This window comes from Pygoscelis adeliae, unplaced genomic scaffold, assembly GCF_000699105.1.
Source record: "Pygoscelis adeliae isolate BGI_AS28 unplaced genomic scaffold, ASM69910v1 Scaffold34, whole genome shotgun sequence".
NCBI lineage: Eukaryota > Metazoa > Chordata > Aves > Sphenisciformes > Spheniscidae > Pygoscelis > Pygoscelis adeliae.
Window position 1 is genome coordinate 1,542,098 of NW_008824658.1, and position 12,807 is coordinate 1,554,904.

At 39.4% G+C, this 12,807-nt stretch overlaps 2 protein-coding genes across 3 annotated transcripts in view; one reads left to right on the forward strand and one right to left on the reverse strand.

Moving 5' to 3' along the window:
- Positions 1–65, reverse strand: part of G3BP1 (GTPase activating protein (SH3 domain) binding protein 1) — a 9,976-nt gene extending 9,911 nt beyond the window's left edge. For both annotated transcript variants that reach the window (XM_009322631.1, XM_009322630.1), the window contains exon 1: positions 1–65. This exon is cut by the window's left edge and continues 57 nt beyond it. In XM_009322631.1, coding sequence (XP_009320906.1) covers positions 1–65 — 65 coding nt within the window.
- Positions 66–12,323: 12,258 nt separating this feature from the next.
- Positions 12,324–12,807, forward strand: part of ATOX1 (antioxidant 1 copper chaperone) — a 9,170-nt gene continuing 8,686 nt past the window's right edge. The window contains exon 1 of the mRNA XM_009322739.1: positions 12,324–12,328. Coding sequence (XP_009321014.1) covers positions 12,324–12,328 — 5 coding nt within the window. The remainder of the gene's footprint in view (positions 12,329–12,807) is intronic.

The window sequence follows — 12,807 nt, forward strand, 5'->3', positions numbered from 1 at the left end:
AGAGTATAGTACTGCCTCACGAATTCCCGCCCGACCAGCAGGGGACTTGGCTTCTCCATCACCATTTCTTTGGTCAACTGAAAACTATGGAAAAAATCAAAAGCTCCATAAAACATGAGCATTTCACATTGCTGTTCACTGATAGCATAAGCCACATAATCACAGTGGAAAGCACGCACCAAAACCCATTAGCTGTTTTACCACAGTAAGCAGTTTAACCGATACGTTTTCAGAGTCATCAGTCTTTGGTGCTGACAAGAGAACCGCTGGGTACCAAACCAGCAGTGGGAGAGGCTGCATGGGCGAGGGAGATTACCTCATAACGTGCCAGCATTTAATCATCCTACATACCCTCAGTAAAAAGCAGGTGGCAAGCAAGTATGGTTCTTCAAGAGGATTTGCTAAGTGGCTAAGTCATTTACAGTTGATCCAAGTTCTACTTACCCCACTTGACTTCACAATCAGAATTAAAAGTCAGATGTTCTAAGGCAAAGCCTGTGCTACTGTATTAAGGGCATTTTTAAAAGATCAGAACAAGTCCAATCTATTTTTATCAGCAGCACAGCACTCCTTGCTTGTAACAAGCACTGCAGAGAAATAGTGGATTATATTAAAATTACTATGCTACAGACAAATGCATGCTGCTCTTCTCTTGCTTCCACCAAGCTCAGCAAGTCACATCTCACTTAAATCCAGAAGACCAGTTAAATAAACAGTACGACCCATACCTAGGCCCAGGGACAAATCGATCCAGGTACCTTCTACCTAATTTCCATGGATTTGTAAGTTACAAAAAGAAAGTCTTTGCAGGTAGATTACACAATATGGGTATCTTCAGTCCAGGTCAGTCAAAACCAAAGCACATTCCTGTGTTTCCTTTCTTTCAAATACTCATACACACTGTTCAAACTCATACAAAATAAGTTCAAACTGGTAGGGAAAAACACTGATACCAGAGCATATTCTTGCTACCTAATACAGAAACAAAAGTAGATCTTCTGCTTATACTCCTACCAACAGGTAGCAGAATGGGTGCTTAGTGGACAGTTTTGCTGTTGATGTATCATAGACTATATGTGATAGCTAATTTTCCTGCAACTATTCAGGCCCTGTAGTGCTGACAGCAAAGAGCTAGCGAAAGTCCTGTCTGCAGTGAGTCAAACAGATGTTATCCAAAAGGGCACTGAAAGACATGTAACAGCTGAAAGAACTTTCTCCCCATTACTGACCCCCAATCCCTTCCCCTACACAGCTTTCCCAAACACATGGTATGCAAATCCAGTATGCACATACTTCAGGTGTGTCACGCAAATCAAAACCAATACACTACTAACTTGAGCACTCTAAAAAGCGATTCAGGAGTCATTACTTATCTGCTTTTATTTAAGACTGCACAACTGTAAGTAGCTCCAAGAAGTGGCAGCATCAACTGAAAAAAGGAAGTCAAACTAAGTGGTCCTCTAGCACAGACTAATCCAGATGGAGTCTGCAAAGTTCATGCCTAGGCAGCTATGTTAGGACAAGCTTTCTCTTGTCACTATACGTAACAGCATCCTGTATCCTGGGTAAACAGTTGCCCACGACTACCATCTGAACAAAGCAGGGCAGGGAAGAAAAACAGACTGCCTCTCCCATATACTTGTTCTAAGCCTTGTCCCAGCTCATGCAAGGATCTTGTTTGACACTTTCATTACATTTGTTGCATTTCAGAGAAACAGTCCCTTAAATGCTAAGAACTGACAACAGACTATAGCTTCAAGAGACAGAGGTGATCTACCAGGTTAGTGTTATTACAGTGACAGTTTCAAATTCACACCATATATAGGCCTGCAAAGGAAGTTACAACCACACTGCTGGATGTACCAGGAATGCAAAACAGAAGCTTCAAACCCCAAAGTGAAGAACATACCAAAAACAACATGGAAGCTGCTATTTTGGATAAAGCTAAGTCCAAATCAACCTGGCAAATTCCTTATATCTCAAACTGTGGTCTAACACCCAACATACTCTAATCAAAAGACACAAGGCAATGTTTATCCATACTGGCAGAACATACAGATAATATATTTGAGGATGCGATCACACCCGAACTCCCAGCAGTGGTCAGCATGCACTGCATTCAACTTAGTCGGAGACACAGTACACAAATTCCTACCCTGGGAGGTATGCAGTTTAAGGTTCAAAACAGAATATATAACTAGAATGCTATTAATATAACAACAAAAATTGCTATAGTTTTGCATACATTGATGTGCTTTGCTCTGCTTTTAACACACACATTTTTCACTTTGTAAGTTTAAAAATAAAATGAAATACCCATTCTATTTTTTTAAATGCACTTTTTGTAAGTTTAAATACAGGGGAGAAAGATCAGACAGGCTCCAGAGGATGCATACACATGAGCACCTGCTCTTTCAGTAGGAAGTGTATCACCACCATACAAGGAAGTGTTACTTATATGATAACGTGCAGAAAGGATAAGACCAAACATGACTTAGAACTGAAAAAGGCTTTTCAACACATTCAGAAGCTTTCAGTTGTTCGAGGATATTTGCAAGAGCTAACCGTGCAGAAAGAAAGTGATACTCCATGGCTGGGTCTGGCGCGCAGGAAGCGCTCAGATTCTGCAGACCGTTTCCATTTTAGGAAGCTCCCAGTTATCTGTGGCTTTGAAGAAGCCTTCAAATTGTAAGCGTAATATTGTATGGATACAGATGTCCAAGACCAAGCACAGTCTGAAGTCACAAAAACCTCAAAGATATGAACTTGTTTGCCTTCTAGTGCTTGTTAAATTAGATCCCCACAAAATATTATCAGACAATAAGAAAAAAACACCACAGGTAAAGTAAGGCTAAATTGTGGGAACCACTGCTGATTTCCTCATTTAACTTTGTTTCCTGTCAAGCACTTGTGAAGCTCTATCATTACAAGGGGCAGGACAACCCTAAAGCAGTGGGAGTAGAAATGGCAGACAGACAAGACCTGCACTTTTAGATCCAGTCAGCTTAACTGACAATGCAAGACTTAATTGCTCCACAACAGTTTAAAAACTTGCCTCTACTGCAAGTTTACAGTTAGAAAGGCAGTCCTACCACATCCCCTAAGATCACTCTCTGGAGTATGACAAGAGCTCTATATAAAAGAGCATACACATGTTGCTTGTTCACTCTTCTTTTTCTGGGGTTTTTTTTTTGGCAGGGAGAGGGTGGGGAAGGTGCAGGGGGAGCATTGAGTTTCTTTGTAAAGCCTAGTTTCCCCTGGAATTCAAGCTTATTCCTACAGATGTCAATAGGCAGGTTTTCTACTCAATTCCATTAAGTGCTGAATCAGGCTCTTGAGAATTATTTTCAATTGTTTCTAGAATATGAATGGACAAAGCTTGACATCCTCACATAACGGTAAACCATTACCTGTAGCACTCAAACTTCAACAGCTCATGCACCAAAAGCTCTCTCAGATTTCTCTTCTTCAGCGAGAGTCCTCACCTGTATTAACCCACTAGCACGTCATTTTCAATGCTGTTCTGAGCTGTCCCAATGCTGCACTGAAGACATACTGAAAGTGAAGTGGCTTGTGCTGATTATGTCTGTCATATTTACACACTAAAAAAAAAAATCAAAGGACTTCCCTACTGCTAAGGGTGGGAAAAAAAAATCTGAGAACTAACTCTTAACATGGAACGAGGAATAGCAGAGTGCCCAGTTCTTATTAAGCACATCTGAAAAGAAATGGGGAAAAACCTTTACATGACCTAATCAGAGGATGACAACAATCTGTTTTTACTCCTGCTGCACCTGCTGCTACACTGCCAGCTGCCATCTGTTCTTGTTCTCCAGCCACCACAACCTGAATGATAGAAGCCAAGCATCTCCAGAGAGATTATTTGCTCCCTACCACTCATGAGCAATTCATTACTCCACTATTCCTTGACCTAAGAATAACTGCAAATATTTTATACTGCATTCTACTGCACAGAGCATAATAGTACCAAATGCTTGAACTGTCACTACGTTACTCCTGATAGAAGCTTATCCACACATTTTCACGTCGATTGAGATAATGATGAAAGGGTGAAAATTGACAGGAAAAGCTGAAAATCAGATGATTTAAGATTCATTCATAAACATTCATTCATATTACTCCATATATGTAATTGAATTATTCAAATTATAACAAATATACTAGAACAGTCTGCAACATAACTGAGCCCTCTCCTTAAGCCAAGAGACTTACGGGAAGACAAATACCTCCTTTACAGTGGTTATCACCTGGCTGGTGGAAAATTCCGCCATCTGTTACAATGCTCCTACTTGGCAGAAAATCAGTGCTAGGCACTGAATTTCTAAAGTACGGTTATGTAAATTAGAGCCATTTATGTAAATTCTGTATTAGCAAATTTAGATTTAGGTCCACAAAACCTATTAGCATTCAGAAAAATAATAGACTCAAAGAACACCTAACAGCTAGCATTGGTTAGTATTTTCTCATCAAATTGCTACACAGTGAAAGTGAACTAACCATTGCTGTCTCAACTCAATTTTTTTATTTTTTTTTAATCAGACAAGGAGTTTAGTCTGAATCTTGTTTCTGCTAGACTTCCCACACGTAAAAAAATCTCTCTAACGTACCTCATATAATGGTCAGGCTCTCAGGACAACGAGTGACTGCACAACCCACTTAGCCTGATGTAACAAGCCAGAGGACCAGACTCCGTTGAAATAAAACTTGCAAGTCAGAAAATCCCAAACTTCACTTCCTAAAGCGTGCGGCAATTTTAAACATCTTCTGTCAAGAAAAATGTCAGTACTAACACAAAGACAAGTTAAAATTTACATTGAAGCATATTCTAAACAGGCCACGGTTTGTTTTTAACATTACCTTATGCCTCTGTTCTATGCCACCTTAATTTCCATATTTTTGACTTGCATTTCAATATATGAAACAGTCTCAAAAAAATCCAAAGTTACTACAATGCATTATAGTTCTGTTTGACTGGAATATTACACAGCAGATACAGGGAAAACCCTATAGCAGTTCACACTTTCTCTTCTGGCTATTTGTGTGCTATAAGATGACTCATTTGATATTACATTCCTGCCCATCTCTACAAATTGCTAGAGTTTAGGGAGTACCAAAACAGTCATGTTTGCCCCCCCATCCTTTTAATTGCAGGTTTAACTGACTAAGATATTCTCGCAGAGCTGTTACACTGTTTCCAACAACTAAACCAGCTTCTGTGAAATATAATTCAGATCTTTCATTTCTACAACTTTACCTCTAACTATACAAAAGCAACTCTGATGGTATGATTGATGCGTTACCCAGATAAAGATATTTTCCCCCTCTAAACCAGAAAGTCAAACTTTTACACAACTCTACTCCCTCATTTTGATATCAATCAATTCCTTAACATAAAAAGGCTTTTTGAAAACTTAAGAAGCATCCAGAGAAGCTCACATGGAAAAGAGGTGTCCATATCTAAGCCCATCGTGCTACAAAGCTGGCAAACAGCAATTTTGCTGGGCATTAAAGGTCTGGTCAATAGTTAATAGGATTGCATAATTAAGTGTCACTTGGGATTTCTCCAAGTTGCTTAGCAACAGGTGAACATGTTCAAAGCCACAAACCATTTATCTATATGGAGCAACCAGCACTAGAAGCAGTTACTACTGCTGCTTTGGACAAGAAAAAAAATACCCAGTACAAAAAAATTATTAATAAAACTCCTAATATGCCTCCAACAGGCATGATATAGATTAAAAGCTGAACAACAAAAGCAAATCAATTCCAGTTAATTCCAACTCTCCATAGATTTTACATGACTAGTTATCTGCTAGTGCTGCTGACTAAGCAAAAAGAGAAGCTGGTACCTGTGTGAACTGTGACACAAAACGTTACAGAGAACAATGAAACACAAACAAGCTAAACTTGCATCACTCAGCAAATTCCAGCGCCCGTCTCAACTGGGGATTTATATCATTACACCAGCTTGCTCTCAAGTAGGAAGAGTAATGTAAACCTTTTCAACAAAATGCATATTTAAAACACTACAAGATACCAGATACACTGACATGCGAGATACCCTTCTTATTTTAATACAGCTTTAACTACCTGAGGGAAACAAAAAAAACCCCAAAACCTAGTTGTTGACCCTGAGCCTGAATTATGAGTCCTGAAAAAGCACCTCAAATAGGTGGGCAACTGAAGTCTCAAAACACTAATCTCCTTTAAAAAGTGGGTCTCATTACTCGCCTCCCACTGGACGCAGAAGTAGACAATGTCACAGGGAACAGCGTCACAGCAATACAGCCTGTATTTTATACAGAAGCCATTACAGACAGCTGCCTGCAACCAGTTCAACTCATCTGTATTTTTGACAAATTCAGAGGGAAAGTATTCTGTTTGTTTTGAAAGAAGTTATCTTAAAGGTAGCACTATTTCACAGGAGGCAAAACACTTGTAAGCCAGAGCCTGAAAGCTGAGCAATGGGATAACTTATCCAATGAATAATGAAATATTTAAAGATCAAATTGGAACAAGTTGTGAGGTTACCAGCATTCAACTCCTACTAGTATCTTCTGGAAACGTTAAGACAGTCCATAAGATACACATATTCACTAGGAACTTCCAGAAGCAGCAGTGTGAAGTGCTAGATATATCATGCAGACAGAGAAGCCTTTATTAATAATCTTTAAAACCAACACCTAATAAGTTTGAGGATCCAGATCCACATTTTAGCACTGCTGTTTCTCCATTCACTTACAGCAACTAGTGTCTACTGTATGACAGCCACACAACCTACAAAGACAGGCAGTGCCTAAGTTCATTGGGTACTTGAGGTGTTAAAAGGAGCTGGATCCTAAAAAAAAAATCATGCAGCAACCAGAATGCTGCATCCTTGGGCAAACAGTTTTCTCTGTGCTTAATTATCCTGATGCTGCAGAAAGGCAGAGCAATACCTGAACCCCTTTCTGAAGCTCTGAGACATACTGATGAAAAGCTAGACATTACACTAACATATGGATAAGAAAAATCAAATTAGAAGCTTAACTATTTTTCTAATCAAAGTACCCAAGCAATCAATCCAAATTTAAGCACAAGAAAAACATTTTCAGTACAAGATTAAAAAGTTATTCAGAATTACATTCAACACTGCCCATGCTAGTAGTGAAAAACCCCTCTGCTTGCCAGCAGCAGATGGAAGCCTTACTCAGCAGCAACGCACAGCCCTTTAAACGCTATAGAATACAAATAAACAAACCATGAATTGCTGCAGAAGAGCTGTCATTCTAGAAGTCCGCCTGTGTTTTTGCTAACAAACCTAAGCGTGATCCACAAGTTGATGGATATGATGGAGTCTGCCAGTTTGTAGACAAAATCCAGTGTTTCTTGTATTGTTCAGCTCTGTCAAGCAAGAAAGACGAAGGGAAGATTTCTAGTGCTATTATTCAGAATCTAAAAGAACAGTGACCATTTCAGAGAAATACAATTTCTAGAGCATTAAGCTTAAAAGCAGAGAAACAAAATACAAAGACAACTACCTAAAGCGTAAGTTAAGCTAGTTGAGACCAGCATCTATACCGGTACAGTAACGAATGTTCATCTGGAGAAGGAAAAAGATACTAGATACTATTCCTGTAGTTAGGAGCATGAAGGTCCACCTACTGTCCAAAGACAAACAGCAAATTAGGTCCCATTTAAAATGGGAGAAAAAAAGAATCTTAAAAGCTTGGTATTGTATTAAAGGTAAGTGGTATCACAAGAGTTTCTCACCAACTGTCTTTCTTGGATTCTTCCCTCAAAACACTTTGCCTTCCCTAAGTGCCAGGTCTGTTTTGGTGTGGGTTTAGGGTTTTTTTTGTCAGGGTTTGGGTTTTTTTTTTTTTCTTCCTTTTTAAAGCTGTCTCAACTGGTTTCCAAATTTCTACTTTGTATCACACAATCATCACTTCTATTCAGCAACACAAAAACTAGTGATACAAAGAGAGGGAGGATAGCATTTCTGCAGAAGCAGCATAAGCATTTGAGTCCTTGCTTACAATTAGCAGCAAGAAACAGGTTTTATTGTAAGTTAATATTTGTAACAGCTGCCCTATGCCCATGACCCAGCAAGGGTCACCTTTCAGCAGCCAAATATCTGGAGTTCCCCTTTAGACTGCAGCTAAGGCATTCAGCATTACTTTTCGGAAAGTTCTGCTCTACCGTGTCACCGGAGAAAACTACTCAAACTTAGAAGATACGTACCTAAGTTATTTCTTATGTTACAAACAGATCAGCACACTGAGTTTCACAAGCAGTTTATTACTTACTTTTGTTTCAATAATTTACACTATAGAATTATGATAGGGAAAGTGAAGTGTTTGTCTTCTGTTCTCAGATGTCCCAATATGGCTTTGCATCTCTCAACAAGTTACCAGAAGTTTCCTACTCATTACACAAAGGAGATACAGAGTAGGCAAGGTGGAAGCTCTAGAACTAAACACACAAATAGACGTTGCTACTACCTAAGCTTTATTGCCTGAAAACAAACAAACAAAAAAAATGAAGCACCAAATTAGACATCTTAATCTCTGGTACTTTTGGATGCCCAAAAGGCAAGAAGGGAGCCCTGGGTTGATAGCTGCTTTGCTAAATTCCTCCTGTGGCAGGACTCTGCCATTAAAAACAGACTGGTACACAGTCTCAGAAGTACAACCTGAAGCTCAATCACTATTTGGGGATTTTTCATGAGACAACTTCACTTGCAATAGGTCTTCCCATACAGGTCAGTCAATATTTTTATTTTTAAAGCACATATAGACAATTTGATCACCCTCCAACAACAGCTGCCCCCAAGACAGTCACAATAGTCTGTACATGCACGAATTCCTTTTAATTCCTTTGTGCATTTCCAGCAGTATAGTTCTCAATTGCTGAGAAGCTGTAACCAGGTATGTTAGGTAAACAGCTCTAAAATGAATGGAACATGCCTCATCCCCTCTCCTTTTTATACTAGAACAGTTCTGGGAGCTGCTCATATCCTGCTTCAGTTTGAGAGAGAAAAGCTGGAAATAATCTTGCCACTGAAAAAAAAGTTAAGCAAGGCTGCTGTAGAGGGACCTGCTGTAACATTAAAGCTAAGGTGATCTGCCCTGAACTAGTAACACTTCATATCATCACAAAAAGAGCACTATGTTGCATTTAGCATTACAGAAAAAAACCTGGCCCTTGTGATTTGGCAGAAGTACAAAGCTAACTCCTCTTGAAAATCTTTCTCTCAAAACTCAAAGCCTTGAGAATTCACAGAAATATTCCTACACGTTTTTTAATAATCATAAATCAGACTTTCTCCTATACCTGGGTGAAGGGCTTTCTCATTTCTAACTGGACCTATTCCAACCTTGTTTACCCTACAATTAGAAGTAATGTTTTTCTGTAAATTACATTTTTAACTATGCAAATTTCATCCTAAAGGGTAGTAGGATAGTGCTAGTCTGAATGGTTTGTTTACTCATTTTTTTAGTGAAAAATAAGTCAGCTTTATGCCTATATGGCTCTCCAGACTGCTTCATGATAAAGTAGCTACTCAGACCCTATGATTTTGCCATTAGAACAGGTTTTGTTTTGACATTCAAGAGCTGCTCCAACAACTCGATGAAGTTGGCAGCAGGTCCAGTCGTCTTCTCTTAGGTCTGCAATTTTTCCATTTGGCTCCACCGCAGCTTCTTAAAGTAAAAAGCAAGAGTTACACATAAGCAGTCAGAAGAACAGATTAGAACACGTCGCTACACAGACATTACAGTGAAATTCAAGCTCGCTCCCACTGTGATTAAAATCATCAGGATTAAGATTTAACAAAATATTTTCTGCATGTCAAGCAACAGATACCTGTAAAGAGAGTCAACTCTCACCTCTACCCATTTTAGCCACAGAAGACTCTTAACCTGGATCCTAGCGCTTAAGAGTGGTCCATCATGGCACTGTTACATTGTTAGAAACTTAAAAACAAAGTCAGCCTAATAGCAGTCCTAAGTGAAATGAGAAACCGTACAGGGCAATGCACAAGAAAAATGGAAGATGGCCACCAGCATTTTAGAATGCAGTATTTCATATTTGCCTCAGCAAGGAATCAGGTTCATAACAGATTATTTGTACGTAACTGACAGCTCACAATCTTCTAGCTCTGAAAGCAGTACTCCACCAGCTATGTCATTCTGGAAGAGGTCCAGACTTAATATAGCAAAACTAGGAGCTCAGACCAGTATAATATTCACTGCCTGCAAAGTTTTAGAAGTTTAAGGGATTCTTTTGGAGTAGCTGAAGATCAGGCTTTAAGTTTTTTTTCTTTTTTTTTTTTTTTAATTACTCAACGAGATAGCTGAAGATTATCAAGTCTATTAGCAGTTTCAGCAAGAAGTTAATAAGCACTTCAACTCTGGAGATTTTACATAGGCACCTGTAAAAAAAAGTATCGAGTCTTCTAGACAAAACTATCACTTTCACCTTTGGTTTGTTTCAAGTACAGCAGACTACAGCCAGCATCACAACTAGCACTCCCAGAGCCCTGTTCTACTTTGATTTCCTCTTTGATTCTTCATCATGTTACTTAGCTGGACAAAAAGGCCCAGTTTCTAGTACTAAAAACTAGAATAATCAATTCAAATGTTTTCTAACTCCTCAAACAAGCCATTTATGCTAACCTTTGAGTGCTCTCTCAACAGGTACTACTGTTATGAACAGAAGTATCAATATGCACTTACAGTAACACCATCTTTGCTTTAATTTACTTTCATTAAAAAGTGTTCCTCTGTATATGTTCACTTTACAATTTGCAAGGCAAAAAAGAAAACACTAACTTTCTGAACCAACAAAGAGCTGGCTGTTTCATTAGGTGCATAAAGATTTCATATTTAGAATTAAGATGTTCAAACTTCGAGTATCATCTGTTGTGAACTCTATTGATGCTGTTGTGCCAGCAACAAAATGAACAGTAGAGCAGTGGTCTCATAACTACAGTACAAACAAGTCATGAATGTTTTTGTTGCTTCTTCGACTGCAAATGCAAAGAATCCCTACAGAAAATCCTGATGTTTACACTTGACCCACATACACAAAGGACATCTTGTCCACCAGGCCTTCTACCTTAGCTTTGTGTTTTCCAGCCTTCAACTTAAGGAGTTCACACTTAAAAGAATACAACCTAGCAAAAAAAAGGTAGTTGCCCAATTCGCACACATCAAGAACTGGAGACCACTATTTAGCACCCGATGTATACAAGATCCTTTTAAAAAGAAGATTTTAAAAGAAGATTTACACTTAAAAATAAGATACACATTTGCAAAGGTTCCAATGTTGATTTGATTCTTTTTCTAACAAATTTTGTACAATTACACTTTCTAGCATGTTTTAACACTGCCTTTCAGGCAAACTAGTCCCTGGAACATGTGATGCTATCAAAAAAGTTGGGAGATCTTCATCACAAAGATGCTCTGTGACTATTAGGATATAAGACCTTAAGCATGTAAATACTTACAGCTAGCGTTCAATTTAGCTGTATGTTCCATCCACTAAGCTTTTTTTTTTTTTTTAAAGCTACACTCACAACTTCACAACATGAAGTATACTGACTGAAACACCCCAGGAAAAGGTGAGCTCAGTTCACAGGATGTGAACATCCTACCACCAGTATCACGGAAGTATCACGGAAGTATCACAGAACTATCTTTTTAGCAAAATCATTAGGCTTATTCTTTACAGAGAGAGAGAATAAGAAAAGTGAAAACTTGGTCAAAGAGAAGATTTCAGAAAAGGTTTGAAATGCAGTTTTTGCCTGTCAGCCTCTGCACTCCCTTCTCTTTATGACACCAGTCTAAAAAGTCTTGTTAGCTAAAAACAATCCAACACACACCACGTTTGATTTATGGCACCTGGAAGCATTAGCTTTCAGAGCTTGATAGCAGCGTCCACATTTCCTAAAGCTGTCAGTCCTGGCTGTGAAAGCACAGGCTAGACAAAAATAGCATACACTGGAAACATGGCGGCTTGCTGCAAATGCTGCTTTCAACCAATTGTGAGAACAAAAAAATACCATTTTCTTTGTAAAGAATACCTACTATATACATGCAACTCTTAACATAAAGGGTCACTAGGTAAGCCCATTAAGAATTAGTAACAGATTAGATCATCCAGATCAAGACTAAAATGTACCTGAAAAATGTATGGAAGCATTTTCTCTGGTTTTCCTCCAGCAAGTATATCTAGGGCCTTACAAGAGGCTGGGAAGTCTTCATACAAGCACTACTTCGCATTTAAATCTTGGCTTAACCTCGGATCCAGCCAAGGTCATGCGGTAAGTCAGGGTAAGATACATGCCCTCCTTCTGCTCGAATTATGACTCCCTTCATCTAAAAAGTTAGAGCAAGGGAGACACCTACGACCTGATACACCGGTACGGACGACCTCACTATGTAAGCACCCAGTATTACTGCCTCAATCTACAGCTACAACTAACTGCTGAAAGGGGCTATCTCAGCTACGTGCCAGGCTCTGGGTCGTCTCACACCTAACCCTCACCCCCCTCAAAAAAAGAAAAACCCACAAAAAAACCCCAGCAGATGAAAAAACCCCAGAGCCTGTCTGTAAAGCCGAGAACAAAGCTCGCAGCTCCGCACACCGACTCGCACAATGAAGGCCGGTGAAGGCCGATCCCCCCGCGCACAAATAACGCTCCCTTCTAAATAACTGCTCGCCGCGCAGCGCACCGCTGTACCCCGCTCCCGCCTCGGAAGCCTCCGAGGGCGCCGCGGGACCAGGCGGTTCCTCCCGCCC